Raw genomic sequence first — 27,164 nt, 5'->3', positions numbered from 1 at the left:
CAGTTTTTCAGTCTTTTTCAGTCCACAGAAGAATATGCAGTGAAATCCCACCTTCTGGGAAGTTTCCACGGGGTTTAAGAAGAGAATAGAGACCGCTTGTAATAAATAAGTATCCAATCACCTATTTACATTAAATACCTTTCTATGGCATTAAATATTCAGAAAGAAGAATTCTACCTTTTGGCACAACCAGTATATTCCAGTTCTTCCTTATCTCCCTGCCTCCTCTCTATTTTCTCTGGCTTTTTATGCTCTTCCTTTGTTTTTGCATCTTCCTCTTTCTGTGCAGCCATTTGAGTTCCCATTGCTACCACCTGCATTTTTTTTTCATGCCATCTCCTTCCTCTCATTATCTGCTAAGGTTTTGACAACAGAGTAGCTAAAATTGAAATGATCTCTGCAATGGGAAAAGAAGGTGTGCTCGGTTTCATGTTTTCTGAAGGCATTGAATAAGGCTTGTTATATTTGTACTTGGTTGACTGAGAGTTGGAGGCATTTGAAAAATGTGGCTGTGACTCCTGTACAGTCTGAATATATCAACTGGGTCATTGAGATATATTATATAGCATATATCTCTAACATCTCAGGTCTCTAAACCATGGGGTTTTTTTTAATTAACTTGGGTCTAGTAATGCTCTGCCTTGGAGGCAGGTCACACCTTTTCCATAGAAAGTACCATGTGGCTCTCTTCTAGAAGTCCCCTTATTGGAAGTATTGTTGTGTAGCAAAGACATGCAAAAGCAGCCTTTAAATATTATGTCAATAATATTGTTCTGGATGTGAAACTAGAATTGAGTAAGAAAAGGTAGTCTGATTCTTAGCATAAAAGGCTAAAGTGAAACCCATGTTTCAGATTAATTGGGATTTCTCCTTTCCCTGACTGTATTGGGTCTGAAGAACACCTTTTATTGGTGGTGAGCCTTTAGGCTCATTGGAGCAGCCTGTTGAGGTAGAATTTTCAGCCCCAGTTAGCTCCTGGCACACCATCATGAACTGCCAGCAGAGCTGACTCCTATGCTCTCTTCCTCCCTCGCTTCCTGCAGAAGTGGTTAGATTGAAAACTACACACAAGGTATGTAGGGACAGCTACAGCAGTGTATTAATTCCACACACGTTCAGGGATGGTGACTCAACCACCTCCCTGGGCATCCTATTCCAGTGTCTGACCACTCTTTCTGTGAAGAAATTTTTCCTAATGTCCAGTCTAAACCTACCCTGCTGCAGCTTGAACCCATTTGTCTGAGGACTGGGTGCTGAAGCCCTGTAACAGCTGATTATAGCAGGCACTATGAATTTTTTAATATTTTTTTGTGGACTTTTCAGTGGCAATTAGGGTTTCAGTACTTTCATGTGCCTGTGTGACAGCAGGTTTGGGTTGTTTTGCTGAGAAACCCATGTTTGGTTCTTGGATTGGAAAGGCCCCAGGATTTCACATACTATGAAATGGAGGTGGCTGGTAATGATGGACTTGTCAATAGAACACGCTGAGGTGAGAAAGTAATGCCTCTCCCTGGAAAGGGAGGTGGCTGGGAATTGATTCTCTGGCTTGTTGACCCTACACATGTGATGTATGACACAGTAACTACAGAGAAGCTGTGTCCCCATGTATATTGAGCATTAACATAGGGACAGAAGTGTTTTTCTTTAACTGAAACATTTGTTTCTATTCAATGTTTCGGTTTTCTGGATGTAATCCTTTACGTTTTCTGGTAAAGGATTTGCAAACTTCTCTCTCTATGGGATTCAAGTTGGGTATAGCATAAATGCAGTTCTCAGGTTATCAGTGTTAACTCCGTAATTCAGTAGTCAATATTCTTGATCTCCAGTAATATCCTTTCTGAAATGGAGAATACTTAGTCCTTGAAAGGACAAAGAGACTTTGGTCTAGGATTCCTCAGAGTCACAGAAATTGAGACGAGAAGGGGCTGGTGTGTATTTCTTGTCTTACTGCCTGAGCATAGCAGGCCACCATATGTCACCCAGTAATTTCTACATCAGGTTTCTGTCCACGCCCCACAAAGACATACACCTTTGAGTTAAAGTGGTGGAGGATCTATCACACCCCTCTTTCACCTTCACTACTAAAGATTTGCACCTTATTTCAGATGGACTTTGCCTAGCCTGAGCTTTCAGCTGTAAGGTGCCATTATGCTTTTTTTCTACTAAATTAAAGAGACATCTAGTATAGGAAATCTTTTCTTAGTTACATGTAGACTGTGACTGTGTCATCTCAACCTCTTTGTTACTGCCTTGGAAAAACACTCTTCATTGATTTCATATACTGGAAAAGCCTCTCATATTCCTTGAATAAATATAAGTAAAATGTCAGTTCTGGATTGTGGTAGAAATGGAGTGCATAAGAGGGAACAAAATGGAAGGTACTGGTTGTATTTGCAATGAATTAAAAAACAATACATTCCTAAGAGCATCATGTAGGGAGAGAAAGGAGTTTGGATTGTGGCACAGACTTTTGTTTCCAGTTGCTATGTGAATTAAACAAGCAGATGTTGATTCTTCACACTATGAAAAGACTTATAAAATCTTGTGGTTCTTTTTCTTCAGGGTATGTATTAACTATTCAGGATAACATTTGTCCTGGTCAAAATAGTGACGTATAGCACATGCTCTAAACTGAGATAATAACAGCAATGAGGACATTAGAAATAAGAGCAGGTCTTTGGGTCTTAACAGTGTTGCTTACTGAGTCACCAGGAAGAAGAGTGGCTTCTCCAGGTCCCCCCACTTACTGCAGCCTCTGGAAAAAATGTTGCATTAGAAACTGCATGGGAAGATCATGGTGGAAGTGATTCCAAGGTACAAAATATACTGTGAGAAAGGGCAACCCTAACTTTAAAAGTACACCACAAAGAAAGTTGCCCTATGGAGTCTGCCTGTTTAAGAGCTCAGGAAAGGAAGAACCTTAAACTTCTACATGTGAATCATGTCATAGATTAGTGGTATGATTCATTGCCACAAGATAGCCCTAGGAAAGTCCAAGAAGTAATGAAATTCAGAAAGCTACCAGACATGATTCAGAAAGCTCTTTTCTGAGCCAATTATTCTATACTTACCCACTTTGAGCACCTTGTTTCAGAAGCAGTAGGTACTACTGTTGTCAGAAGAAAGGGTACTGGGTTATATGAGCTACTGGTCTAATTTGACATTGCTTTTTCTATATAACCTTTTGTCTAAGCCTAACCATTGCTTTTTGGATAACGTTCTAGGATCTGTGAATTTTTGAATACTCACACCCTCCCCGCTTCTTTCCTGTACGTGCAGTAGTACCAGGATTTTTATCTAGGCTGTAATATCCTCATACATCCTCATGGGCCTTACCCCTTCATGAGAGCCTGTTTTTCATTGCTATGGCTCATTTTTCAAAATGAATGGCAGAAGTTTTTCTCACTTCAGCCAGTGAAGGAGTCTAGGCAGAGAACTTCCAGAATACACCGTCTCCCTTTCATTCCCCCTAAAAGCTTTGGAACTAGTGTGCATTACAGCGCAAGTTCTCTTTTTGCAAAGCAGACTCTGGATCATTCACTCATTTTCATGACTGTTTTGGACTAGGCTTTCCTGGGTGGGACAAGATACCCAAAAGAAATCCAACTGCACAGACATTTTTGAAATCTGTTGTCCTCTTATGAGGCAACTACCTTTGACACTATTTGCCGAAATTCAGGTTGTGACCAAGGCATATTTTTTATACTTAAAAATATGGAAAAACAGACTAATTTCATCACTCTGGACACGTCAGCTCAAAACAATGAATAATAAAGGTTGCATATTGGAAAGTCAAGGATTAGAAATAATGTGTTTCCATTATTTATATTGCTAAAGGAGATGATTGCTCTGCAGCTTATGTCTTGCGAAGCAGTCTTGAGACCTGAGTTTCACTTAACTAAATTATTGGGGGGTTGGACTAGATGATCTCCAAAGGTCCCATCCAACCCCTACAATTCTGTGATTCTGAGAGTAGATAAGAGAAATGGGAAAATATACTGAAATGCTTTTGTCACTGAGGTCTTCCTTTCTACAGACATATCAATCACTGCTGCATAAGAAACCCCAGTGCATTGAATCTATAAACCAGCACTAGATGGACAAGGTTTTACTCTAGATGAACAGATCTGGCCAAGTGGCAATAGCTCTAGTGGGAAAAACAAAACCAAAACCAAAACCAAAAAACAACAGCACAAAATAAAAAAAATAAAAAATAAAAAAATAAAAAACAAAACCAAAACAAAACAAAAACAAAAAACACAAACCCGCTGTGTTGTTCTGTGTGCAGCTTTGGTGAGGGTTTCTGTGACTGGCCCTCACTGGCTTCTGCAGCAGTCAAATCTGTTCTCACCTCTGAGCTTCCCTAAAATACTCACTAGAGGAGTTATGTGATTGCTTCTTCAGAAGCCAAGAAAGCTTTTCCATTAACTTCAGCATAAGCAAAACAAGACCATTTCTGGATATTTTGAAGCCCTATCTCAAACTTTTTGCAGATCTCTTTTTGATAACACTGGGTCCACCCTTTCTGTAGCTGGAAAAACCTTCTCTGCAACCTTGAAAGCTGTTGATTGCAGGTTGTATTTCACTTTTCATATCAAAAGAGCATGCTGGTGTGTAGTCCTCTAAGCGTAATTCAATGACTTATCACCCATGATCCCTTTGCTCCCTCCTCAATTTCAGTACATAACTTTTCTGCATTACTGTGTTGGAAAGCCTGTCCTTCCTTAGTGACAGTGGACTGCCAAAATCCAAATAGACTGTGAGCTGAGCTCACTTGCATACAGTCTGATCAGTTGCCTTCTGTTTCTGATAAGGACTGGATGAGGAGTCTTTGGAGAACAGGATCATTGTTCTTATCTTCCACATGGTTTTTGCAGAGCTTTGCACATGATAGCATTGCTCTGTCTTGTTTCTTCATTCTTGCTTTCCGTTCTTATGGCAGCTCCTCTCGTTATCCTAATCTTGCATGAGATAATGTCAGAAAAAAAATCTGGCTTGTCTCAGTTTTTTGCCGGTCTATAAAAAGTTTTCAGTACATGCATGGATTTAATAGCATGTTGAGAAAAGTATCAGCTCTACCTGCTAGCTTTAGTCTCTCTTTTAACGCTTCTCTAGTCCTTAGTTCTGTCTTAAACAGGAATAGTACTGTACATTTCGGTTTCTTTTGTCAAAGTAGAGCCTTTGCTGTATTAACTGTGCTGTTAGTTCATCTGTTTCTGCTTTCTGATTTCTGTGAATATCACACATACACTCAATCACAGGCACTGAAAGCAGGGGAAAGAGGAGGGGCAGCAGAGATGCTGGATGACTCTTGGACTGGTACCCCCAGAAATCTTGTCATTCCATCACTCATTCAACCCGGTTCAAGCCTGATTTAAAACAGATTAAGTTGTGGACTGAGTTGCTTTCATCTGTAAAACAGCCGTTTAAGACAAGAAGAATTGCCCATTCTTCCAGATTGCAGGAAGAGAACATATTTGCCTGCATGATACCATTTTAATAAGAATAGTTTTCTTAACATTAAAATCACTGGATTTGGTCCATCCTAGATCCTGCAGAGAGTATCCTTGTTCTACTATTATTTTTTTTTTCTTAGAGCAACGATTATTTGGCGAATGTATCTCCACATAGGAAGGGGCTGAAGAGCACTTTATTTTGCAGAAATACGGAAATGTCATGCTGAACCTCAAGTTTTGTAAGGGAAAATTATGTCCATCATTATGAACTGAAAGGAAAAGACAAACTGTAAATCACTGCAGGTCTAAGGAAGGAGTGAAAATCTGAGGTTTAAAAATAATCCTGCAAGACTGCTTGCTGCAAAGTTGTCATTTCTGGAAGAAAAAAAAAAAAAAAGTCTGGCTGGTATCCCTCTTACAGCCCTGAAACAAAGTTTTTACAGCGATAATGCTAGACTACTCCAACACTCCCCGTAAAGAAGTTTTCAGGTCAAACGGAGCAAGCCTAGCAGCAAAGTTGTGGAGCAGGATACACACAGGAGCTCTTGATATTCCACTCCAGCGCTCAGTTCCGCACTCAGCATCAGGACAGAGACTGCTCAGAGGGTGACTAACTCACTTTTAAAAACGTGACTTTTTACTTCAACAGTCACCATCGGGCTGAAACGTTCTGAGCAGGTTAGGCTGATGCGGCTAAAAGACACGGACAGTATTCTTATTTTTTACTGTTATTAGAGTAGGCTTCCGAGGGAAAAGAATGACAAAAGAGCAGTGGGTTATTGGTATCACTGCCTGTGGGTTATTGTGGGTTGTGAGAGGTGATAAAGAGCTGTTTGCAGTCACCAAGGAAATGCAGGATAACTTTAGGAGGAGTAATATCATTGCACCTGACCGGGTCAAGGTTCTACTGGTGGTTGTTGGGCATGTGCTGATGCTATTAAACGTCTATTAGCACGGAAGGTCTTGATCCTATTCTGCTGAGAGCCGGAGGACGTCTCGCATCGTAACTTCACTGGGAACAGGATCGGGCCCAGACCGCCTTCACATAGGATACAGATGGCGAATGTCTCAAAATTGTCCCCAAATTTTAAACGGAATGACCCCAAATTTTAAAGCGTTTTGGACAGTTTCGGCTTTGGTCCACAGAGACTTGGTAAAGACTCTCTGAAAAGTCCTAACAACTGGGGGGGGGGCGGGGAGAAGAAGAAAAAAAGGAAGGAAGCATTTCAGTTTAAAGAAAATAGTTCTGATGTGAGAGGATGGCACTTGAAAACCGTAATTATGTGAATGTCGGTAGTAAAAAGCCTTCTTCTTAAGCTGGCCGTATGAAACCTGAGCACAAACAGAAACTTGTCATCCGAGCGAGAAAAGAACTTCTCTGAGTATATATTTTTGCCATTTTATATCCTAAATGTAAAAGTATCGGGCAACTGCAGTCAGGTGGCGTGTTTAGGTGTTGTTTTGTTGGGGTGTTTTTTGGGGGAGCTGTGTCACAGGAGCGGTGTGTTCAAGCTGCCCGGGTGTGTAGGTACAAGCGTGCCCCAAAGCGCCGGGCGGCCGGCGGGGGCGGGAGGTGGGCGGCTGGAGCCTCACCTCGGTAACAAACCCATCCCGGGCTCCCGCAAACGCCGACAGCCACCGCCGCAACCGCTTTAGTATCAACGAGCCCCGGGACCGATCCTGGGGCTGGTTCCCCCAACCCCCGCCATCCCTCCCCGCCCCGAGATTCGCCCGCTTGTAAGCGGAGGGAGTTCGGCTCCGGGGCACGCCGCTGCTCCCGCCGGCCGCGGGAGGAAAGGGATGCAGCGGACATCTTCTCCCCTTGCCATGGCAGGGAATTTCAGCTTGTTTTTTCTTTCCTGCTGTTTCCTCTTGAGTTCCGCCCGCGGAACCCGACGAGCGCTCTGCACTCCAAACCGCCGAGCGCTGGGGCCGTGAGGATCGCAGTCAGGGTTTGAAAAAATTCGCTAATGCCTTGAGAATATCACTTAAAAACTGCTACGAAATATTCCGTAGCTTTTTAATTGAAGTAAACAAAGTGCAACAAATCCTAACTCAAATATGATTGCACTGAGATTAGGCTCTAATTGCTTAAGGTTCAGGTGGAATCTGCAGGCTAAAGCCTATAAGAACAATCTGAATTTCACAATCATTCTGTCAAAAGGAAAGAGATGAGAGCCCACACGCTTCCTAACAAGTCATTTTTAACAGTTACAAGCTTCTTACAAAGACCACACAGGGAGTCTAAGAGATGCAAATCTAATCCCTGGTCATTCTGCAGGCCTTCAACAAAGATGTACTAAAGCCTAATAGAAAAGAAATCAGTTCTCTGTCACCAGCTCCTAGTAAAATCTATTAGAGAAAGTACGGGTCTTGTATTTACAGCAGTTGCTTTTAAAGGTTAAGGACAAGTACATATAAAAGGTATAATTTTTTTTGTATGTGAAATATTTAATAAAATCCATCATCTGCTCTTTTTTGTTCCTAAAGATGCTTTGGTATTTAGTTTGTATTCATTCAGCAAAAGAATTAGCCATCCCTTTGTTCTTTGAAATATTAGCAACAGAATTAAAAAAAAAAAAAACGTTTGTTATTTGGACGGCTGCTGTTTCGCTTTATTTTTTTTCAGGATCCCTCATTTAAAAACCCGTACAGGGACCTCAGAACAGCGGTCGGTATCTTGTCAAAATACCTTGAAATGTCTCCATCCTATCGGTAGTTTGACCAGTGTGCAGGAGCGCATATTTAAATCAAACGAATATCTAAATAAATAGGAATAAAAAGTCCGGCTGCGCATTGGCAAACGATACACAGAAATAGCCAGCCTTTTTCAGGATACTCTTCTCTCCTAAGTTTTGTTTTTAATGAGACCATCTCTCTCTTTTTTTTTTTTTTTTCTCCTAACTCGCTATATACTGATCACCTCTATCTCCCGGCAAATCTCACCCTGATTTAGCGAGGCTCTCTATTGTACATTTGAATAATTCAAATTTAACACGAAAGTCGTCACTTTTTCTAGGCGAAGACACTCAGCTGCAAACACACATCTACGCACACCTTAACGTGTACGCGCACATCATACTTTGGCAGAAAATCTGTATTAATACGGGGGATACACACACACACACATTTGTAGCACCACTAATTTTAAGTTACTTTTATTGGCAAGACGCTCGCCCGTTCCTGTTGCCCGGAGAGGGCTCCGAGCAAGCAGCCTGTAGCCCGGTCGTGTCAGTAAATGAGGTCGCAGCCCTGCAGTCTGTCTCCCACTCGCAAGGCGCCGATTGGGTTAAGTGGGAATCTTGCCTGCCCAGCCGCTATGGGATCAGAGCTTCCATTTCTCCCTTGAAAAATCACTGATAATAAAACAAACGGGTCACTTGTTGATGGACTGCGAGTTTTCTTAGAGCGCAATATACATCGGGGGAGACGAAGTGCGGCGTGTGGGGGCGTCGTTCTTAAATGACAAGGGGAACTAGAGTCTGTTTCGGAGAACAGATGATGCTTCTGGAGGTGACATGACTGTTTCTGGTTCGGGGCTGTGCTACCGATGTGGGTAAAGATTTGACCCCCGACAACGGGTAATGTATCTCCAGATCTTGGTGACTCACACCAAAAAACCCCAACCAACCAAACAAAAAAACCCTGTTCTTTAGGAATTGTGTAGAAAGGAAATCGGATCGGAATCGTTTCCCTGTTCTGGTGGGAGCCCTGGGATGTTTCTCCCAAGCGGTGAGAAATTCGGCAGGATCCAGCGGGGTGAACAACCAACGAACCGGCATGGCTTGAGGAGAGGAGAAAAACACGTGGGGCCAAAACCTGCTCCCCCGTGATTAGCACATAGATTTCAGTGGGACGAGTCTTTTGAATAGAACCATCGGTGTCCGGGCTGGTAAATAACTTTTCCTAAGCAGAACAGGTCCCCTTTCTTCCTCCTCTTTTTGCCCCCCGTGCCCACCTCCCCACCCCATGATCTTCGTGGGAGAATCGGCCCCAGCCGCTGGGCTGGAGGAAAGCTGCTCTCCCTCGGAAACAGCAGCGACGACTGCGAAACCCTCCTCCTGCACAGCGAGTGCATCACCCCGCGCCGGGCGGTACGGGCCGCTCCGGGACACCACCGGCTCGGAAGCCCTGACCCGGCGGGCACCGCTCGCCCGCCGGCTTGGCGCTCCCCGTCCCTCCTCCCGTCTAGAAAGTCTCTAGAAAGTCTCTCCCTCCCACCCACAAATTTGCTTCGTGGGATGTCAGCCTGGATGAGCTCCCTGTCCCCAGCGCCCGGCTGGACGTGGGAAAGGTGCCACGAGCGATCAATGCTCACTTGCTGGTGGGGTGGTGTTTTCGGGGCGGGACACGGGAAGGAACGGGTTTATTATCACTGTGGTACCTCGGGACGGGCAGGAAAAGGTTCAAAGCACCGAGCGCAGCCCTGCAGGGCCTCCTGCACCCGGCCCCTTGCCGGGCCGTCTGGCCCGAGCCCTAATTAGGGCTCAGACCTAATTAGCTGGCGCGGAGGGGGGAGTGCGGGGTCCTTCCTTGGCGGCTTGGGGAGAGCAAGGTAGAAATCCCAATGGAGAGAAGTTTCCCTGCTCTTTCTTGCTTGCCGACGAAAAGGCGACTTGCACGGGGCGGGGGCGGGGAGAGGGGGGAGGCGCTGGGAGCCGCGGGGAGCAGGGGCTGGGGGAGCAGCGGGGACCCAGAGCTCTGCCCGGAGCTGCACCTCCCGCGGAGCCAGGGAGGGGGGGACGCTCCGGGCCGGGCCCCCGGGCTGCCCGTGGGGGGACCCCCCCCCAAAACGGTGCCGGGGAGGACGGGACTCTGCACAAACCCACCTGCCATCCCCGTCGGCGTGCGTGCGGTTCGCAAGTCAGTAATAACAGTCCGTACCTCTTAGAGGGCTAATTCATCTTTCTACGACATTTCCTTATTTATTCAAATATTTATTTATTTACTCCCCCCCCTTCCCGAGAGCTGATTTGGCCCTTTGAAGTGGAAGAGAATAAAACAGTGCGGCGGAGGGTGGGAGCCGGGGAAAGCTGAGCTGCTGTGACTGGGACGGGCCACGGCATTGAGCTGCAAGGAGCAAGTGTCTGCTGCTTTCAAAATCCAAGGAAAACGGGGCGGAGGGCTGGGACCGGGGCTGGGACGCTGCCTGCAGCCACAGCGCGCTGTCAGCGGCACGCATAGTCACATAAACAAGTAAATGAGGGAAATCGGAAATGCCAATTAATGTGCTATGTGCGGTGTTGGGAGAGCCTTTATTTCGCTATTGGTTACCCGCAGGCGAGCCTCAACTTCCCTGCCCGCTCCTCTCCTGCAGGATGATTACGATGGGGGACGCGTAGGTCTCCTGGCTTTCTCTTGGCTTCGGGCACTTGAGGAATAAGAAAATGCTCCAGAGCAAGCAGAGGCGGGGAAGTGCCGTGCCTGCTCGGAGCAGGGATTGCTGCGGGGGGCGATGGCGGGGGGGAGAAGGGGAGGTCTGCCATCCCTGTGGCCAAATCACACCCCTGGCTCTGCGGTCTGGGATCTTTTTTTTTTTTGTGCATCCTTTCCCCGACTGTCTCAGCGGGACGGGACGCGGCTCTCGGGGGACAGAACCGCGGGCAGCCCCGGTTTGCTGCGGGGAACGGCGGATGGGGCTTCTCCGGGGCAGGACCGGCTTTGCTGCCGGGCTCTGGGCTCGGCGGGCGCTTGTTCCTCTTTATACCCCCGTGCAACTGTCTTTCCTTCAGGCCTTACTTTTAAAAAAAAACAAGTTATCATTTTCTACGGAGTCATTTACCCGGTGTATTCTTGATTAAATGACTGTTAACCCTAAGAGACTGATAGGACAATCAACATGCTTTTCCAATCACCATTCTTTTCTTGGTTGTTTTTTTTTTTCCCAACAGGGAGTCTCGCTGTAGGTCAAAACCTTGCTTTCTAAAGCAATTAAGTCATATTTTCAAAGAGAATATTAGATTAAAAATACATCGTGATTAAAGCATCGTATAAAAGGTCTGCAGCGGGAAGAAAATATTTGGTGCTCGTCTGTAGATTCTCTCACCTACTACCTACTCTGAATGCGTTCTGTATCTTCCAGCATGTCCGGCCCTCATGATTGCAAATAGGCCTGTTTTCAAATGGAAATAGGACTTCCAAACTGATTATGTGTATTGAATCGGAATCACCCGCTAGATCCTCTTGTTTAAAATGTATTGAAAAAAGCACGATGGTTGCACAGCTCTGAAACTGGCTCCTTCTCATCTCAGGGAGGTCGATCTATTTTGCAACTTTTTGCCATTTGAGAATGTTTCAGCTAGATAATTACGCTGCCATTGTGGAAGAGCGATGCACTGACACACAAACACCCCCTCCCCCGCTACACACACACTCACTCCCCCGCCACCCCTCCCCAGCGCATACACCTTCAGCCACCACCGTGGAGCCTGCTCCGTGCACAGCCCACGTCGTGCCCGGACTTCCACGACACGAACACGCCCGCCCTCCCCACGGCGGCGCCTGGCCCCTGCCACTGCCACACAAGCACGGCGCGTCCCAGCGCCCCGACGCCGCCACGCACAGCCTCCCCGTGACACCAGCCACGAAACACACGATCCACCAGCACCCTCCTGAGCCCCACGGGGCGACACGCTTCCCACGTCTGCGCTCTGCTTCGTGAGCCACTATTTAAAGACAGCCAGTATCTGTGTGCGCGCCCACGGAAAAGCCAGAGCCGGGGAGCAGCAGCTCTTGCTCACACACTGAAGAATGAGGACAACCTCCGTGCAAAGGTTCCGTCTATTGATATGTAATGAGAGCCTTAAACCCTGTCATATCTTCCAAAGAATAATCCATTCAAATTCAGAAGGGTAATTAAAAAGCGAGGAGAGAAAAAGCAGATCTGCACCGGGCAGAATGCGGGCAGCCCCCCGCGCCCCGGGGAGAGAGAAATCGGCGGCAGCAAGCGGGGTTCCCCCGCCGCGCCCCCCGAGGAAGAGGGGGCAGCCCCGTCCCTGCGCGCCGGCCCGGGCTGCTCCGCTCCCACCCCCGCCGTGCCGCCGCTGCTCGGGGCGAGCACGCCCAAACTTCCTCGGGTGCTTCCTCGGAGGTTACTCGCCCCCCAGCTAAACCAACCAAACAAAACCCGAGCTGTGAGGGGGTGGGGGTGCCCAGTCCTGCGTGCCCGGCGGAGCGCGGGGAGCTCCCGCGGCCGGGCAGGGGCTGGGGCCGCCGCTCCGCCGGGCACCGCGAAGGGAACGGCGGCCCGGTACCCCCCGGCCGCCCCCCGCGAAAGTGGCTGCACGGGAAAGCCCTGCCAGCGCGGAAAAATGCCAGTGCTGGGACCTGTCCTCCGTCCTTCCCCGCACTTGCACAGTACCTTTGCGAAGACGGAAATTCATCCGGCCGCATCCCGTCCTCGATCTTTTTTGGGTTACCGCGGAGGTGCCACGCACTTCCCTGCCATTACCCCGCTAGGCAAGTGTGGTGTGTGTTGCAGTGACGGGGCAGTACCGGGTCCCCGAGCCCCATGCCACTCGCCCTAGCTATGGCAAGGCGCCATAGGCGGTCAACACCTTGTCAGGGCGTTTGGGAGCAGCGTTTGGACGAAAGTCAAAGGGGTTTCTGGCCTGGCGCTGGCAGCCTGGGCATCGCCCCGTCTGCCAAGGACGGGAGAGGCGGTGGGTGCGCACAGCTGGATCTGCCCGGCAGCACCTGCAGCCTGGCAGCGCAGGCAGAGGCTGCCTTAGCTGGCATTTAAAAAAATAAAACGCGAGACAGGCACTGCCCTCGGTCGCCTGTAGCCCCCGGGCGGGGGAACTTTGCCGGGCTGCTGCCGGCTCCCGCAGCAGCGGGGGCTGTCCCCCAGCCTGTCCCCCGCACGCCAGAGACCCCGCGGCCGCGGAGCCCCGCTGGGCAAAGGGGCAGGATCAGGCCCGTTCCCCTCGACGGAGAACCGCCACACCACGCAACTTTGCCGTGCCGGGGTTGTATGTTTTAGGGAAGGAGGCGGGGGGCGGAGGGGCAGCGCAGCCTCAGCCCCGCTGGGGTCTGCGGCGCTGCTCACAGGGAGCCCGGCGCCCTCCTGTCCCGTCCCGTCCCGTCCCGTCCCGCCGGTGGGCAAAGGCGGCAAGTCGCGGGAGGATTTCCTCGGTGTAAAATGAAGAGCGGAGCGGAGGCACAGGCCGGCGGGCAACGCTTCTTTCAAAGTGAAGTGTTTTCCCATTCCTGCCCGCCTTTGCTGCCCAGACCCCACGATTCATGCCGGGCACACAGCAGCTCCTACATACGCTACCAGATGCACACATCTATAGGTATAATTCGTATACAGATTCGCATATACAGACTAAACGCTCCGCATCGGTCATCCACTTGTTTTTTCATTTTCCTCTGCGGTGAGCTAATGCAGAGAGAGGGGCAGGGGATGGGGAGCTTCGTGCACTCCGTTTCGCAGCAGCAACAGCGCGTTGCTGAAGTAACGCGCAGGTTAAGAGCGAAAGCCCAGACCAAGAAGGTGCTCAAGAAAAAAAAAAGATTATATTTTTAAGAGCTTCTCTGACAAACAGCAGCACTGACAACAAAAAGTTTAAGGAACAAAAGCACCGAGAGAAACTCCGAAAGAACCGTGTCCTAGAGTCACATTATTAGGTCAGTAACACACTGAAATGAACTCAGCCACTTCAGCAACACCTTTGATATGAAGCAAAAAAGTCTGTTCCCTCCAAGATCCCAGGTGTGTGTAAGCTTGCCGCCTTCTAGCACGTTATTACTTGCCCAAATTTACTGGATCGAGAAGAAGGACTCCGATGAAATCCACCAGAACAGATGGAAGTGAAGATCTCATACCTTGCTTAGTTTTCTAAGCATTGCAACTATCCTTTTATTTAAAAAAAAACAAAACCAACCAACCAAACAAACAAAAAACCACACAAAACTACCCCCTCAAAAAAAAACAACCAAAAAACAACACACAAAAAACCGAAACACAAACCCAAACAAACAAAGACGCCACAAAAAAACCCCAGCCTCATCTGTACATGCGCTTTATTCTTTTCCTGTACACTTTAAGGAGCCCCTGTATGGATGAAGCGCTACTCTGAATGATGTGGGGAGTCCTCATCAAATGAATGCAATAAGTCGTACACGTTCACTAAAATCAGCGATGTAAATTCACTTGCTAAAGAAGCACAACTTACAAACTAATTTAAAATTACTCGGAAAGTTCGGCTTTGCTTAACGAATAGAAATACAACCCAGAAAACAGCAGCCGTCGTATTCAGATTTAGTTGTTAGCATGAGTTATGGTGCTAGCCAGTAAAAACAGACCTGGCTATCGTTAGTCACTTGGTAAATATTTTTAGAATATACATTTTTAACTTTTTTCCATTTCTGTACGCCGGCTCAGGACAGTGGATTCGTACCGTCTTTCATAGGTAATACATTCGGCCATTTGTAAATGTCTGCTTCTTAATGTCTGTGTCATTGTAAAAAAAAAAATACCAATTTCCCTCTCCGCCCTCCCCCTAACAAAAACCTTTACATCGAAGATTAAATGTCATAGTTAACGTTTTCATCTCTAGGTTTCCCAAGAAATTTTCTGCGTAGTAAGTTGTTTTAAGCATCAAAACGAATTTCAGTTTCTTTCTACATCAATACATCTTATTCACCGTCTTATTTATATAGCTGACCAGAAGCCTTCGAGAGAAAGACATAGGATATAGAAAACTTTGACCTTACCTGCTCCCTAATGTGCTTGCAGCCAGAAAAAAAAAAAAAAAAGAAAAAAAAAAGAAAAAAAAAGTCATTTCGTATTATTCACCACTTTGCCAGAGACGGTAATCTCTCTACCTCATAGGAACAGCCGTACTGGGTCAGGTCTCTGTACACATTTCATACATATAAACAGTATTACCATTTACTTAGGGTTTGGAGGTTTGTTTTTTTTCCCCTGAAGGGGATCAAGAGAGGAACAGCGGGTCAGACAGGAAAAAAAAAAATATTTCTCAGCTTTGCTCCCGACACGGCCATGAAAGGACTGAAATTCTTCAGAAGTCACTCAGTCTTTACCTCTAGGTCCCCTTTGTAAAAGCAGCCGTCACGACAAGTTGGACCGGGGCTGCCTTCCCAGCGAGGCCCCTCTACCTGCACTCCGCCACAAAACTTCTAAAATACTTTTCTTTTTTTCCTCACCCCCCCTGTGGTAACTTCTCTTGGTGTCATCTCAGAGCTGTCTCAGATTACATTGTTTGGGATCTGCACTTTGAACACTGTCTTAGGGCCCTGCACTGCCTTTTGAACCCAGATGCAGGCGATATATTTTTAGATCAGCTCCCCATCGCTGGTTTTTTTGGGTTGTTTCCCCTTCCCCCCCCTCCCCCCCCGACCCCCCCCCCGCGTAGGTAGGGTAACAACTCCGCACTGCTCTATCAGCCCGCAGCCGGTGCAGGCCCCAGCGCCGCGGGCTCCTCCGAGCCTATTCCTTCCGAGCATCCCTCTTACTAACAGGCTGCTGTGAAACAAAATAAAACAAAAAACAACCAACCAAAAAAACCCCAACCTACATCCCGTTTTGATATGAAACAGCAAATATGAAGAAGCCTTTTGCTATTGCTGCTGTTGTGGCGGTGGTAGTGGTGTTGGTGGTGATGATTTTTTGTCGGTTGTTGTGGGTTTTTTGCAGTGGTTTGTTTTTTTTTTTTTTTTTTTTTTTTCCCCACAGCCTGCTGTGCCACTACATGCACACTTCATGGCACTCAAGCATGAACTCCTATTTACAGCAGGAAAAAATGCCCTCCGCGATTCTCCTACACTTACAGGCAGTGCCAGGGAGTGGAGGGGAATAGCCATCCCTCACTAGATCCCTTTATCTCTCAAAATACGGGGTGCCCACAGTCTCACGTCGATAGAGGAGCAGTTATATTGGGAAACGTGCATTTCTGCCATCATTTCAGATTTGAATCGTGCTGCAAACCCACCCACCCCCCTCCCCTTCGCCGTCCCATTATCCAAGTTCTGCATTGATTACTGGGAGACTGAAAAATCAGCATATTGGAAGAAGCAGGCGTTTAGACGGAGGCACATATTTTAATTTAGAAAAGCTATACAGTGACTAAGTTCTCGTGAGTGTTCTCGAGGGAGACTGGAGATTAAAATGTATTTACTCCCTCCCCCACCCCCCACCCCCCCCCGAAATATCTTCATCCCAATCAAGGCATAACTGGTTTATACAAAGAATTTTATGATAAAAGGCTATAACACAATGTCATAAAAAAACCTCTATAAAATTGTTAAAGAGCAGTTTGTTTGCATTTCTCCTGATTGATATGTAAATACAGTTTGAACTGTGTTTGCTCGGTCTCTAGTGCTTAATAAAGAGATGAATTCACCTTTCTGTGGAACAAGTAAACAGACTTTAAACTAAGCCGACATCAGACAAAGTGGAAACGAGTTTATTTAATCGAAACTAAATCTAGTTTAAGAAAGATAAGTCAGTGTACATAATAATCCATTACAGTAATTACACCCACCACCAAATATGTGTTTATGAGGTTGTCGAGACACAATAAAATTCATTTATTTCCCCCGAAGTCTATAATGAAAAGTCACTGGCTGGATGTCTATCGAACATGCTAACTCCAATATTGTGTGTGTGGAATAATATTTCTCGGCTGCATTAACGCCTTCCAGCGCTCCTAACTTTTCAACGTTCCTGTGTTTGAAAGGATGCAAATATTAATTACGTCTGAAGGGAAAATGGCGACTTAACCACAGCACTTTCCCCTTCGGTCTTATATATTAACTCCAGGAGAAACTAACCCTAATTTAAAAAATCCGTAGAGTTAACTCTGGGCTCTTTCCCTTGGCAGGAGCTGGCAGCGCTGTGCCACGGACTAGGGATTCCCAATACTTGCTTCTTTTAGTAGAAATAACAGCACTACAGCCCAGACAACCACCACCACCACCACCCGCCATCCTTAACATGATGTTATAGATCTGAAACGAATATTCTGCATAGAGAAAAGAAAAAAAAAAAAAGAAAAGAAGGAATATTCTTTGGGTTAGTTGAGAATGTCGCTGTATAAAGCAGGACATAATGTAAAGAATGAAAGGTCTCGAAATTCCTGTTGACACACGTGATGTTCTCTAGTTTGAAATAAAGGGGGGCGGGAGGCAGAAAGAATCCGATAATCTTTTTTTTTCTTTTTTTTTTCTTTTTTTTTCTTCTGTCTATTTCCCTTTTTCTCCATCCAAACTAGCACTTGGTGTCCGAGTAACACCGGCTATCTTGTATAAATAAAAGACTGTAGCTTTCGAAAGCTGCTACTTAAACTGGACGTTGGGTTGTTTCCATCCCGGGCAAGCTGCTTTCTTTCTCTTCCAAAATATGAGCATTTCGTCATACCTCTGTGATTCAGAGGTCTTTCAACGACTGCGAGTGGCTTCCGTGGTTTAACTGAGGGGATCCGGAGAAAAAAACCGAAATCGAGCAGCAGATGCGAAGGAAAAGACGAGACGAGGTCTTTTAGGATGGGGGACTTCTTAATTTGTTACACTCACAAAAGGGATATTTGGGAACCCGAAAGACGGCGAATTACATGTATTTCGGGCTTGTCCGATTACGAGCTGCTTAGCCTGATATGCTTTATATATTTACAACAAAGTTAATACCTAAATGCCTTGCGCTACCCATAATATTTACCCTTCTACCAACTGCCCCCCGGTGTCTCAGCCAGGCGCGCACCCCCGCGCACCCACGCACACGTGCGCGCACACGCACTTGCTCCTCATCGCCTTCTTTGCAAGCTTCCCAAATCGCTACAGAAATAATTAAAAAAAAAAAAAAAAGAAGGAAGGAAGGAAGGAAGAAAGAAAATAAAAAAACAAAGAAAAAACCCCAAACAAACCAAAACTCAAACCAACCTGCGTTAACCCGAGCTGCAGCCTGCAGCTCACCTCTCGCTTGGGTAAGGAGATGGACGTGGGCAGGAGAAACTGCGTGGTCGTGTGTGTGTGCTGGCGGGGGGTGGGTACGTGTAGAAAATTAAATACAGCCTGATAAAGAAAGTTAATTCAAACTACACGTCGTACGCAATAAACTATCTTTTTATTTTGATTATAAATAAGGTGACTGTACTTCCCTTAAAATACAAGTACATAGGAAAACCTGGTAGAAATTATCTTTTTCTTTTTTTTTTTTTTTACAAGGTATTAAAACTGGACGCTCTTTTAATCGGCCGCATGTCCTATACTGTCAGCAGGTTCTTCGTTAATTTGTTTCTAGTGGCGTTAGACTTTTACCTTCTTTCTCCTCCGTGCCTTTGGCATTTGAATTTCTACTCCCGGAATACTTTGCTTTCTCTAGCAAGAAGTCTCTGAGGTGCCCCCGCCCACCCCCCGCAATAATCGGGCTAATGAATTTGGACTCGATCCTTTCGCTCTCGAGTTTGTGGATCCCACGCGTTTGCTTGTCACTTTAGCACGCTGAGGACCGATCCTGTATCCCGTTAACTCCCTGGAGCAGCTCCCCTCCGGGAACAGGGTCCAGGCCCTGTGAGGGGCAGGGGCCTTTCAGAGTTTGGCAGCATCCTGGGTTGTTTTTCCATCAATTAAAAAAAAAAAAAGAAAAAAAAAAGAACGGGAAAAAAAAGAGAGATGTGGGGAAGGGAGGGTCGGGAGGGGGAACCAAAGGGAAATAATTAAAAAAAAAAAGAATATTCGTAATGTGTATAATTTATTAGAAGCTTCTTAGGAACTATATTTAAGCCAAATATCTACATAAGTTACAACAGGAAAAGGCGGCGTGCGCAAATAACAAACTGCCAGAGGATTTACGACGGGGCGATCAGTGTCCATAAAAAAAAGGGGGGGGGGGCGTTGGTTTGGTTGATTGTATTTTTTTTTCTTTTTCTTTTTACAACAAAATATACAGGCTACTAAAAACTATGGTTTTAGTCCAACTTTTGACAGCATTATACAGCTACAGGTTCACACCAAACGTAAGGAGGAAAATAAAAGCCAAGCCTTTGATGACTCCACGTCTCCATCCGCTGGCCCTGGCGGCGGGGCTGGGAGAGGAGACCGGGGGTGGGGGGAAGCTGCTTCTTGTGTCTGGGTGACGCGAATGCGTTGTTTGTTTTTTTTTTTTTTGTGGGGGAAAACCACCCCATCCCCCAAAATCTCTATATTTACATGCAAGTCCTAGATGCTGGCAAAGTGTACATCTGAAATCCAAGCCTTCGGACCATGTCTAACGATGGTCCCCTTTCTGCAGACTGTTCCGTGGTTAATAGTCAGATTTTTTTTTAAACACCCCATACAACAATGTTGGGAAAAAAAAAAAAAAAAAGAAAAAAAAAGAACGACCCAAAACCATCAAGAGTAACAACAAAACCGAACAACAAAAAAAAGTCTCTCTCTCTCTCTTTCTTAGAGGTCCTCAGAGAACCGCTCAGTAAAACGGGAGGGGGGAAAAAAGCGTTAAAAAGGGTAGGGGGGGGGGGCGGGGGGAAGAAAGAAAAACACCCAGTAGTTTGGACAGGACAGAGATTTGTGTGACTGGGAAAATCTGATTTTTTTTTCTCCTTATTTTTTTCTTTTCCTTTGTCTAATCCTTTCACCAGGTCCTACCGTATAGCAAGGTGGAGCAAGACATGGCAGTGCCATAGTCAGAAGTAGAAGAGTTTAGGTGAGACAAACTGGAGACTTGGCTCTGCAGAGAGGAAGGGCTGGCCGAGTGCTGTCCCATGTCTGGAGACTGCCCCGCACTGTTTGTCTGGTGGCTCTGATGCTGTCCGAGGCTGTTGCCATTGGTAGCCACTGTGATCGTTGTAGCCGCCTGCTGCGGATGGCTCTGGATAGCTGCTGTGGGTGTGTTGGAGCCTGCTTGGCAGGGCTTGCCATCCTTTACAAGCACTGGCACCGCCACCCTTCTGGGAGACTGCTGCTGCTGGCAAGAGCCGTTCTCCTGTTGCATCTGCTGCTGCGCAGCCTTGTCTTTGGCCTGGCGTTTCATCTTGTAGCGGTGGTTCTGGAACCAGATTTTGACCTGAGTCGGGGTGAGATGTATCATGCTGGCTAAATGTTCCCTCTCCGGGGCGGAGAGGTATTTCTGCTGCTTGAAACGTCTCTCCAGCTCGTAAACCTGGGCCTGGGAAAAAAGGACCCTCCGTTTCCTCCGCGGCGTGCTCTGGAGCGGGGCCATGCTCTTGCTCACGTCTCCCAGGGAGCCGAGGCTGCCCATGCCGCCCATGTTCATGCCCGAGGACGGCGCCATGAAGCGGGAGACTGCAAGGGAGAAGGCGGCACGTTTTAGGCGGCTCGGCTCGGCCCGAGCGGGGCCCCGCGTTCCGGCCGCCCCCGCCGCCGATCGCCCCCGCCGGCGCCCCGCAGCCCCCCGGCAGCCCAGCCCGGCCGCGGCCTCGGGGCGCCCCCGCTCCCAAACAACGACCCGGGGCGAGCGGCGGGCAACGGGACCGCTGAATAGAGGCGACCGCCCCGACCCCCCGACAGACCGGGGCAGCCCGGCCCCGGTGAATAAAGGCGACCGCTCGCCCCTCGCCCTGGCCGGGGGGGGTGACCCCCGAGCAAGTACCTGATGTGACAGCGCGGCAGCAGCGGCCGGGGACAGGGGCTCCGCCGGCGCCGGCCGGGGCGGACTCGCCCCGCTCCCCCCCGCGCCTCCCGGGACGCGGCTCCCGAGGATCCGGCTTCCCCCTCGCCCGCCCGGTGCGGGGCGGCGCGCAGGCGGATGAGCACCGCCGGCTCCCTCCCGAGCCCCCGGGCCGTGCCGCTCCCTCCCCGCTGGACGGCGAGCCCCGGGCTCCCGCTCCCCGCCGCCGCGGGGCTTCCCACCCCCTTCCCCCCGCAAAAGCAGCCCCGGGAGGCTGCCATGAAACCAGCCGGGGGAGGAGGGACCGGGCACGATCCCCGGGGCAGCAGGAGGAATTGGGGGGGCGTAAGGGGCGGGGGGGGCGGCTGGGATTTGGACCGACTTTTGCCCTGGCGCGGAGCCCCCGGCGCCCGTTGCTCGCGGTGCGGCGGGGCAGGTGCGCGGCCACCCCCCCGCCGGCCACCCAGCCCCGGTCCGACTTACTTGAGGAGAAGCGGGGGTCCGGGTTGGTGCCGTACCATCCTGTCGCCGAAGCGCTGTTCCGCATGGTGTCCTGGTAAGGCGGGAGCTCGCTCATGTTGCCCAGGTTCCCATTGCAGTAGCCCCCCATCGTAGCATGGGAGAGCTGGGGGACCCCTGCCGCTGTCATATGGTAGGCGGCAGTCACTGTTCCGTTGTGGCCCATGGGGTGCTGCTGCATGGCCGGCTGAGAAACCTGAGACTGTCTGTAGGCTGACAAGGGAGCCCCCAAGTTACTGCCCTCCATGCCCACTTTCTTGTAGCTTTCCTCCAAAGGACTCAAGATGTCAGACACTGAGAAAGGAGTCGTATGCTTTGGGCTCATCGACATGATTCGGCGGCTGGGGAAAAAAAAAAAAAAAAAAAAAGGAAGGGGAGGCAAATCTTTTTTTTTTTTTTTTTTTTTTGCCAAATATTCTGGTGTTGCCTTAACGCCGATCTTGTTGGATGTACACGTAACCGAGTGGACGAAGTCCGCCTTAATTGGATTGAGTGGAGGCTCAGGGCTGCCTTTCGTTTGTTTTAGCCAGACGCCAGGTTTTAGGCTGCCACCAGAGGCGGGGCATAGGCACTAAAGCAACAAGACAATAGAAGCCTACATCTTGCCCAAGATAATTAGCTTACATGCTGATGACAAGGTAAACACCTTTAAGTTTTACTTGTCAGGATTTTTTTTTTTTTTATGTCTTAAAAAAAAGAGAGAGAGAGAGCGGGAGAGAGAGGGAAAGAGAGAGAGAGACCCCGTGAGCACAACTCATTTTATTTTTCTCGGGGGTGGCAATACCGTGGACGGGAAATGGAAGGCAAGGCGAAAAGACCCCCCGTTTCACTGGGTGAAAGGATTTAAAATCAGCTCCCGGGTGGCAAGGCTGTCAGCCCAACCTTTGTGAGAGCTGGGGAGACGGGGCTGAATGCCGGTGAGCAAAAGGACTGAGTGCCCCCTCTCCCCCCACTAAGTTTGTTCTGGAAGGACCCGGCCGCCGGGACGGCAGAGGTTTCGCTCTGGCCACTGCTTCCAGCGCTCCGCACTCCCCGCACGGGCTTGTCAGGTATCCCGTCCGGCTGGTGGCTGAACAGCACTTGGGATTTAGCATCTCGGGAACCTTCTCTATGTCCGCTAAGACCCCCAGTGCGAGACCCCCAGTGAGAGGATCGTTTCTCTCCTTAAACCCATAAGTTCCGTTCACCTAGGGCTTTTTTTTTTTTTTTTTTTTTTTTTTTTCAATCTCTGGGAGAGGTGGAAGATGCAAGTTTGCAAAAACAACCACTAATTTAATTGCCTGGGGCGAGAGACTGCTGAAAAAATAGGTTAGCGCAAAATGTGTCTCGTTATTCTCAAAGGCAAAGACTGTCACAGGCTCTCGTGGTCCCTCTGAACCTGAAGATGCTTTCTAAGGTTATTTATACAGCACGGGAGCTGGATGGAGAAGACCTCTCAGGTCATCTGCTACACCACCTTGCCAATGAATTCCCTGCAGTTTCGAATAAACTGCAATTTCTGGCACTTTCGGATCTGTTCTCTGATCCGGTGTGAAAACAAAAGCGAGCCCATTCACAGCCACACACACGTACGAGCAGCCAGCAGCTAATGTCACTCGGGTCTTTGAAGAAATCTCCCAAGTTGTCCAGAGTCTCCAAAGCTTATATTTCGGGGTGTTCCCGAGCAGAGGAGAGAAACCTCCCCTGAGTGTTTCACACCCCGGCCTACGGCCCTGGCAAACCCAATTTAATACAGCGATTACCTGAATATTAAGAAAATTACAGCGAAGGTACAGTTAACCCAGTGACTTTGAAGTGTCAAGTAACTATTTAGTAATTGCACTTGTAAATATGTTTGTGCTCGGCTGGTTCGTGCTTAAAAATGCAAAAGTGCACTTGCTACCCGGGAATAACTAAGTATCTTTGTCTAAAGTGGCAGCATAAATAGCCGGTCGCTTTGTGACTGTGCTTGATATTAGTACATAAGGATCATTTTGCTTCAATTGGGAGGCTCTCATTCACTAGGCAAGAAACCGTTTAGGAGAAAGTAGGTTCCCGTATGAGAGTTAACATCCTTCAAGTGTAAGCCTCAGCCTTGATTACACTTTAGAGCTCTGCAAGAGGTGAGCTTTTCCACACAAATATAATCGGGGGAACTTTCCTTCAATCAGGCCTCCAGCTCTCCTACATCATCTCAGCTGCCTCTTTCGGCACCAGCTCCCTCAAGGCTGAACACCCCGAAGTGGGCTTCTTGTGAGTCTGCTGGGTCACCAAAGGCAGGGAAGGGCGACTTTGGGCTAGAAAGGTGCCTGCTTTTACCTCTTTTCTTTCCAGATCTTTAGATTTTATCTTTCCAGATCCCTGGAAGATTTCTTTTTTCCGCCCCCCCCTCCCTCCCCCCCCTCCCTCCCCTTTTTCCCCTTTCTGCGCGTTTTTCAGTACGGTCTTTGGTTTTGTTCCTACAGAGACAGACACTCGACCTTGCCTTGGTGGTGTGTTTTTTTTCCACCCCCCACTCGGATTTCTCAGGCACATCAGCTCCATGCCTGTTTTCTCAGCCTTAAAAAGAGGGGGGTGTATGGAGGGGAAAAATAATTGAACACCACAGGATCCACCAAAATGACGCTGCGATCGGCTCAAATCAGAGACGAACGACAGCGACTGACCGCGCAATTTGCCGGGCAGGAACAGCGACTCGGTTTCTCTCCAGGGGGTGCGAGGTGGGGAGGCCCCAGGGCCGGCTCCGGCGGCGGGGAGCGGGGAGCGGGGGCGGACGAGGCGCCCGCCGCCCGCCGTGCGCCTTCCCGGGGGCGCCGCCGGCAACGACCCCTTCCACCGCCGGCTGCGGCCGGGAGAGCTGATCCATCCTCCCGCTGGAATAAGCGCAGGTTAAAATCGCCTCCGAAGCATCGCTCGATTAGATTAACCCGAGCGAGTCCAGCCTTGACTCTGCGCTGGGTCTTGTTAATGGGAAGTTAATGGGGGAGCTCTTCATTCCCCCTTCGCTGGGGAGCGGGGTGAAACTCCCTTTGGGGGGGGTCTGAGCGCTTATTTAGAAATACACCGACGCGCGTATAGGCACAGCTACACCCCGCAAGGTCCCGACAGCACTTTTTAGCCCCGCTGGATCGACCTAGCGAAAAGGAAGCAGGTTAGCCTGTTCTCCTCCTTTCCCGCCCCGAATGAACTATAACGGGGCGAGTCAAACCGCGAAGTGGCGAGAAAGCTTCTTCGCTGCTGCCCTGTCCCGTCCGCTCACCCTTTGCTTTCAAACCCTCCCACTCAAGTTTCGTCTGCCAGAGCTGGCGGCTCCCCGCAGCCCCCGGGGCGAGTGGCCGCCGCGACAGGGTCCTGCCTAGGCTGCCTCTACTGATGTGTCCGTTTACCTGGTGATGCTGCTTAGGAAAACGCTCGAGTTAAAAGGAAATGCTAAGGAGGAGAGCAGGGAAGATGAGATGCGTTTTGCCTGGTGGAAGCATTTTCATGAGAAAGGCACGGTCTTCACCCTGTGTTTGCAGAATGCGGCTACACGGACGTCCCTTCAATAGCTTCTGACCCCACACAATCCGTTTGATAACACTCGAGAGGTGGAAGAATGGGAGACTTTGTCAATCAAATGGTGCCAATCCCAATGGAAACGGTGCCACCAAGACCGCAGCGCGTTTCCTCATCAACTGGGTTGCGGGGGCTGGGAACTCAAGGAGCAGCTTTTGAAAGTGCGCACAGGGCTCTCCAAACACAACAATGTCTTTTTTATACGAGCTGCTGTGCCTCCCCAAGGGGAATCAAATGTGCTCGGCCAGCCAGAGCCGCCGAAGAGCCACGGCTCTGCCTTGCCACCCATTCCGCCGGGCAGGAGCCGTGGAGGGCGCGGGGGGGTCGGTCATTTCTGCCTGATCCGGCGCCCAACACGGCTCCTTGCCCCACATTGCTTTCCCCCTCCCCTCCTTCAGGCACGTCCAGCTCCCGCCGTGGCTCCACGCCTTTCCTCCGCAAGCGGAGCCCACGCAGGAGCGCGGCCCCGATTCAGCATGTGCTTAGGTGGGAGCGGCCGGCTGGGCCGGCTGAAGCCCTTGGGTGCACCTGGGCTCGGAGGGGAGAGGGGAAGGGTCCCACGCAACCCGCAGGCAATTTCTTTCTCAACAACAGATACACTTTATAGGAGCAACTTTTTGATGCAAAGGCGTGAGCCGCTCCGCGCTCCCCGTGGGCCGGTGTCTGGCTGCGCCGAGCCACCCGCACACGAAGCACCCCCTCCCTGCCCAGCCGTGCCGCCCCCGCTCGCAGCCCCGGGGGGGCGGCCCTGCCCGCAGCCTGCCCTGCGGCGGGAGCGGGGCTCGGCGGGCTCTGCGGCGGGGACAGCCGTTCCTAGAGACGCCTGAGTTAAAGGGGGCAAAAGCAGAGCTGGGACAGAACTTTTTCTTCTCTCCTGGTCATCATCACAACTCTTAACACATCCATAGAGAGATTTAAATTACTCTTCCAAAGCCCCGCGCCTGGAAAAGGGGCACCGCCGAGGCAGCTTGCTGCAACTTTCCCCTCTCCATCCACCCTCTGCGAGCTCATAGAAACTTCGCCGGTTTCTTGGGCATGTCGGTGTAATACACCCCCTGTCCCCCTAATCCCACCCCCCCCAAAAAAAAAAAGGAATATATGCCCCACACACTGTACCCAAAGCCCACGCCGGGAAGGAGGGAGCGGAGCGGAGGTTTCCGCAGTGACCGAGCAGGGCGGACCTATGTCGCTGTCACTGCCGGCCGCGGGCAGGGCGCTGGGAGCCGCTCGCTGCCTGGAAAGCACATGCTTGGGCGTGTAAGACACGCTCCCTGCGAAAGCTCCCTAGGCACAGAGGGCTCGGGGAGCGAAAAACTCTTGCTGTGGCTCATGGCGAGAATTCCCCGCCGCGTGAAAGCCCCCTCGCCCTGGTTGTCTCGTTCGGGTGGGCGAAACCCCGCAGTACAGCGGTCGAAATCTCTTCCCCTGGCGTGGGAACCCAAGAAAACAAGCGAAACCACCAAAGGCTAAAGCGAAAATCCTCACCCCTCCGCAGCGCACGCACAGTTGCTCCTCCAGCTGCTCAGGGCGTGGAGCATCTCGCATCTGGGGTTCCTCGGGGCCCCTTCGCCACCCGTCCCCGGCGGCCCCAATCGCAAGGCTCCGCTGCGAGGGCAGCGCTGCCTCCTCGCAGCCCTTTTCCCTCCTTCCCCAATTCCTGGCGGACGGCTGAGCCCTCCTGCCCTAATCCTCCGACACCCCCCCCGCCCCCCGTCTTGTCCTTTGCCGGGCCGTTCCCGGCCAAGAGGGCCAGGGTGGGGCCAGGTACGGGGTGCCAGGGCAGGGCTCCCGGAGCCGCCGCGGTGCCAGGGCGGGGGCGGCGGGGCCCCGGGGCACGCCTCGGCCCGGCGGCCACACCGCGCCCCGCCGCGGCTGCCCCGCCTGGGGACCCGGGGGACAGGGCTGTTTGTAGGCACGGCCGCCCCGGCAGCCTGGGGTTAGACAGCGGCAGCACTCGCCCCGATGTGAGAACGGTTGCCTGACCCCCTCATCCTGGCACCGTTATTATTATCAGCAATTAATATAATGGCCTCCACATCTGGCTTCCTTAATGTCAGTAGGCTGTC

The 27,164-nt window shown here is 49.7% G+C and overlaps 1 protein-coding gene across 1 annotated transcript; it reads right to left on the bottom strand.

Annotated features, from left to right (window-relative positions):
- Positions 1-19,918: 19,918 nt before the first annotated feature.
- On the bottom strand, positions 19,919-26,735 carry NKX2-1 (NK2 homeobox 1). Its single transcript, XM_063332697.1, has 3 exons — positions 26,584-26,735; positions 21,529-21,905; positions 19,919-20,720 (listed from the first exon to the last, which is right to left on the bottom strand). Exons 1-3 carry the CDS (start codon positions 26,634-26,636, stop codon positions 20,050-20,052), a joined length of 1,101 nt encoding a protein of 366 aa, XP_063188767.1. The 5' UTR covers positions 26,637-26,735; the 3' UTR covers positions 19,919-20,049.
- Between the last annotated feature and the right edge of the window lie 429 nt (positions 26,736-27,164).

The sequence above is a fragment of the Chroicocephalus ridibundus genome, chromosome 4 (assembly GCF_963924245.1).
Source record: "Chroicocephalus ridibundus chromosome 4, bChrRid1.1, whole genome shotgun sequence".
NCBI lineage: Eukaryota > Metazoa > Chordata > Aves > Charadriiformes > Laridae > Chroicocephalus > Chroicocephalus ridibundus.
This window is presented reverse-complemented; position numbering and strand designations above follow the sequence as displayed.

Excerpts from the sequence above, each read along its gene's own strand:
- NKX2-1 (XM_063332697.1), bottom strand. The coding sequence starts at position 26,636 with ATGCTCCACGCCCTGAGCAGCTGGAGGAGCAACTGTGCGTGCGCTGCG. Across the intron at positions 21,906-26,583 it reads TGTGCGTGCGCTGCGGAGGG|CCGCCGAATCATGTCGATGA; the intron begins GTGAGGATTTTC and ends TTTTTTCCCCAG. Across the intron at positions 20,721-21,528 it reads GGACCCCCGCTTCTCCTCAA|TCTCCCGCTTCATGGCGCCG; the intron begins GTAAGTCGGACC and ends TCTCCCTTGCAG.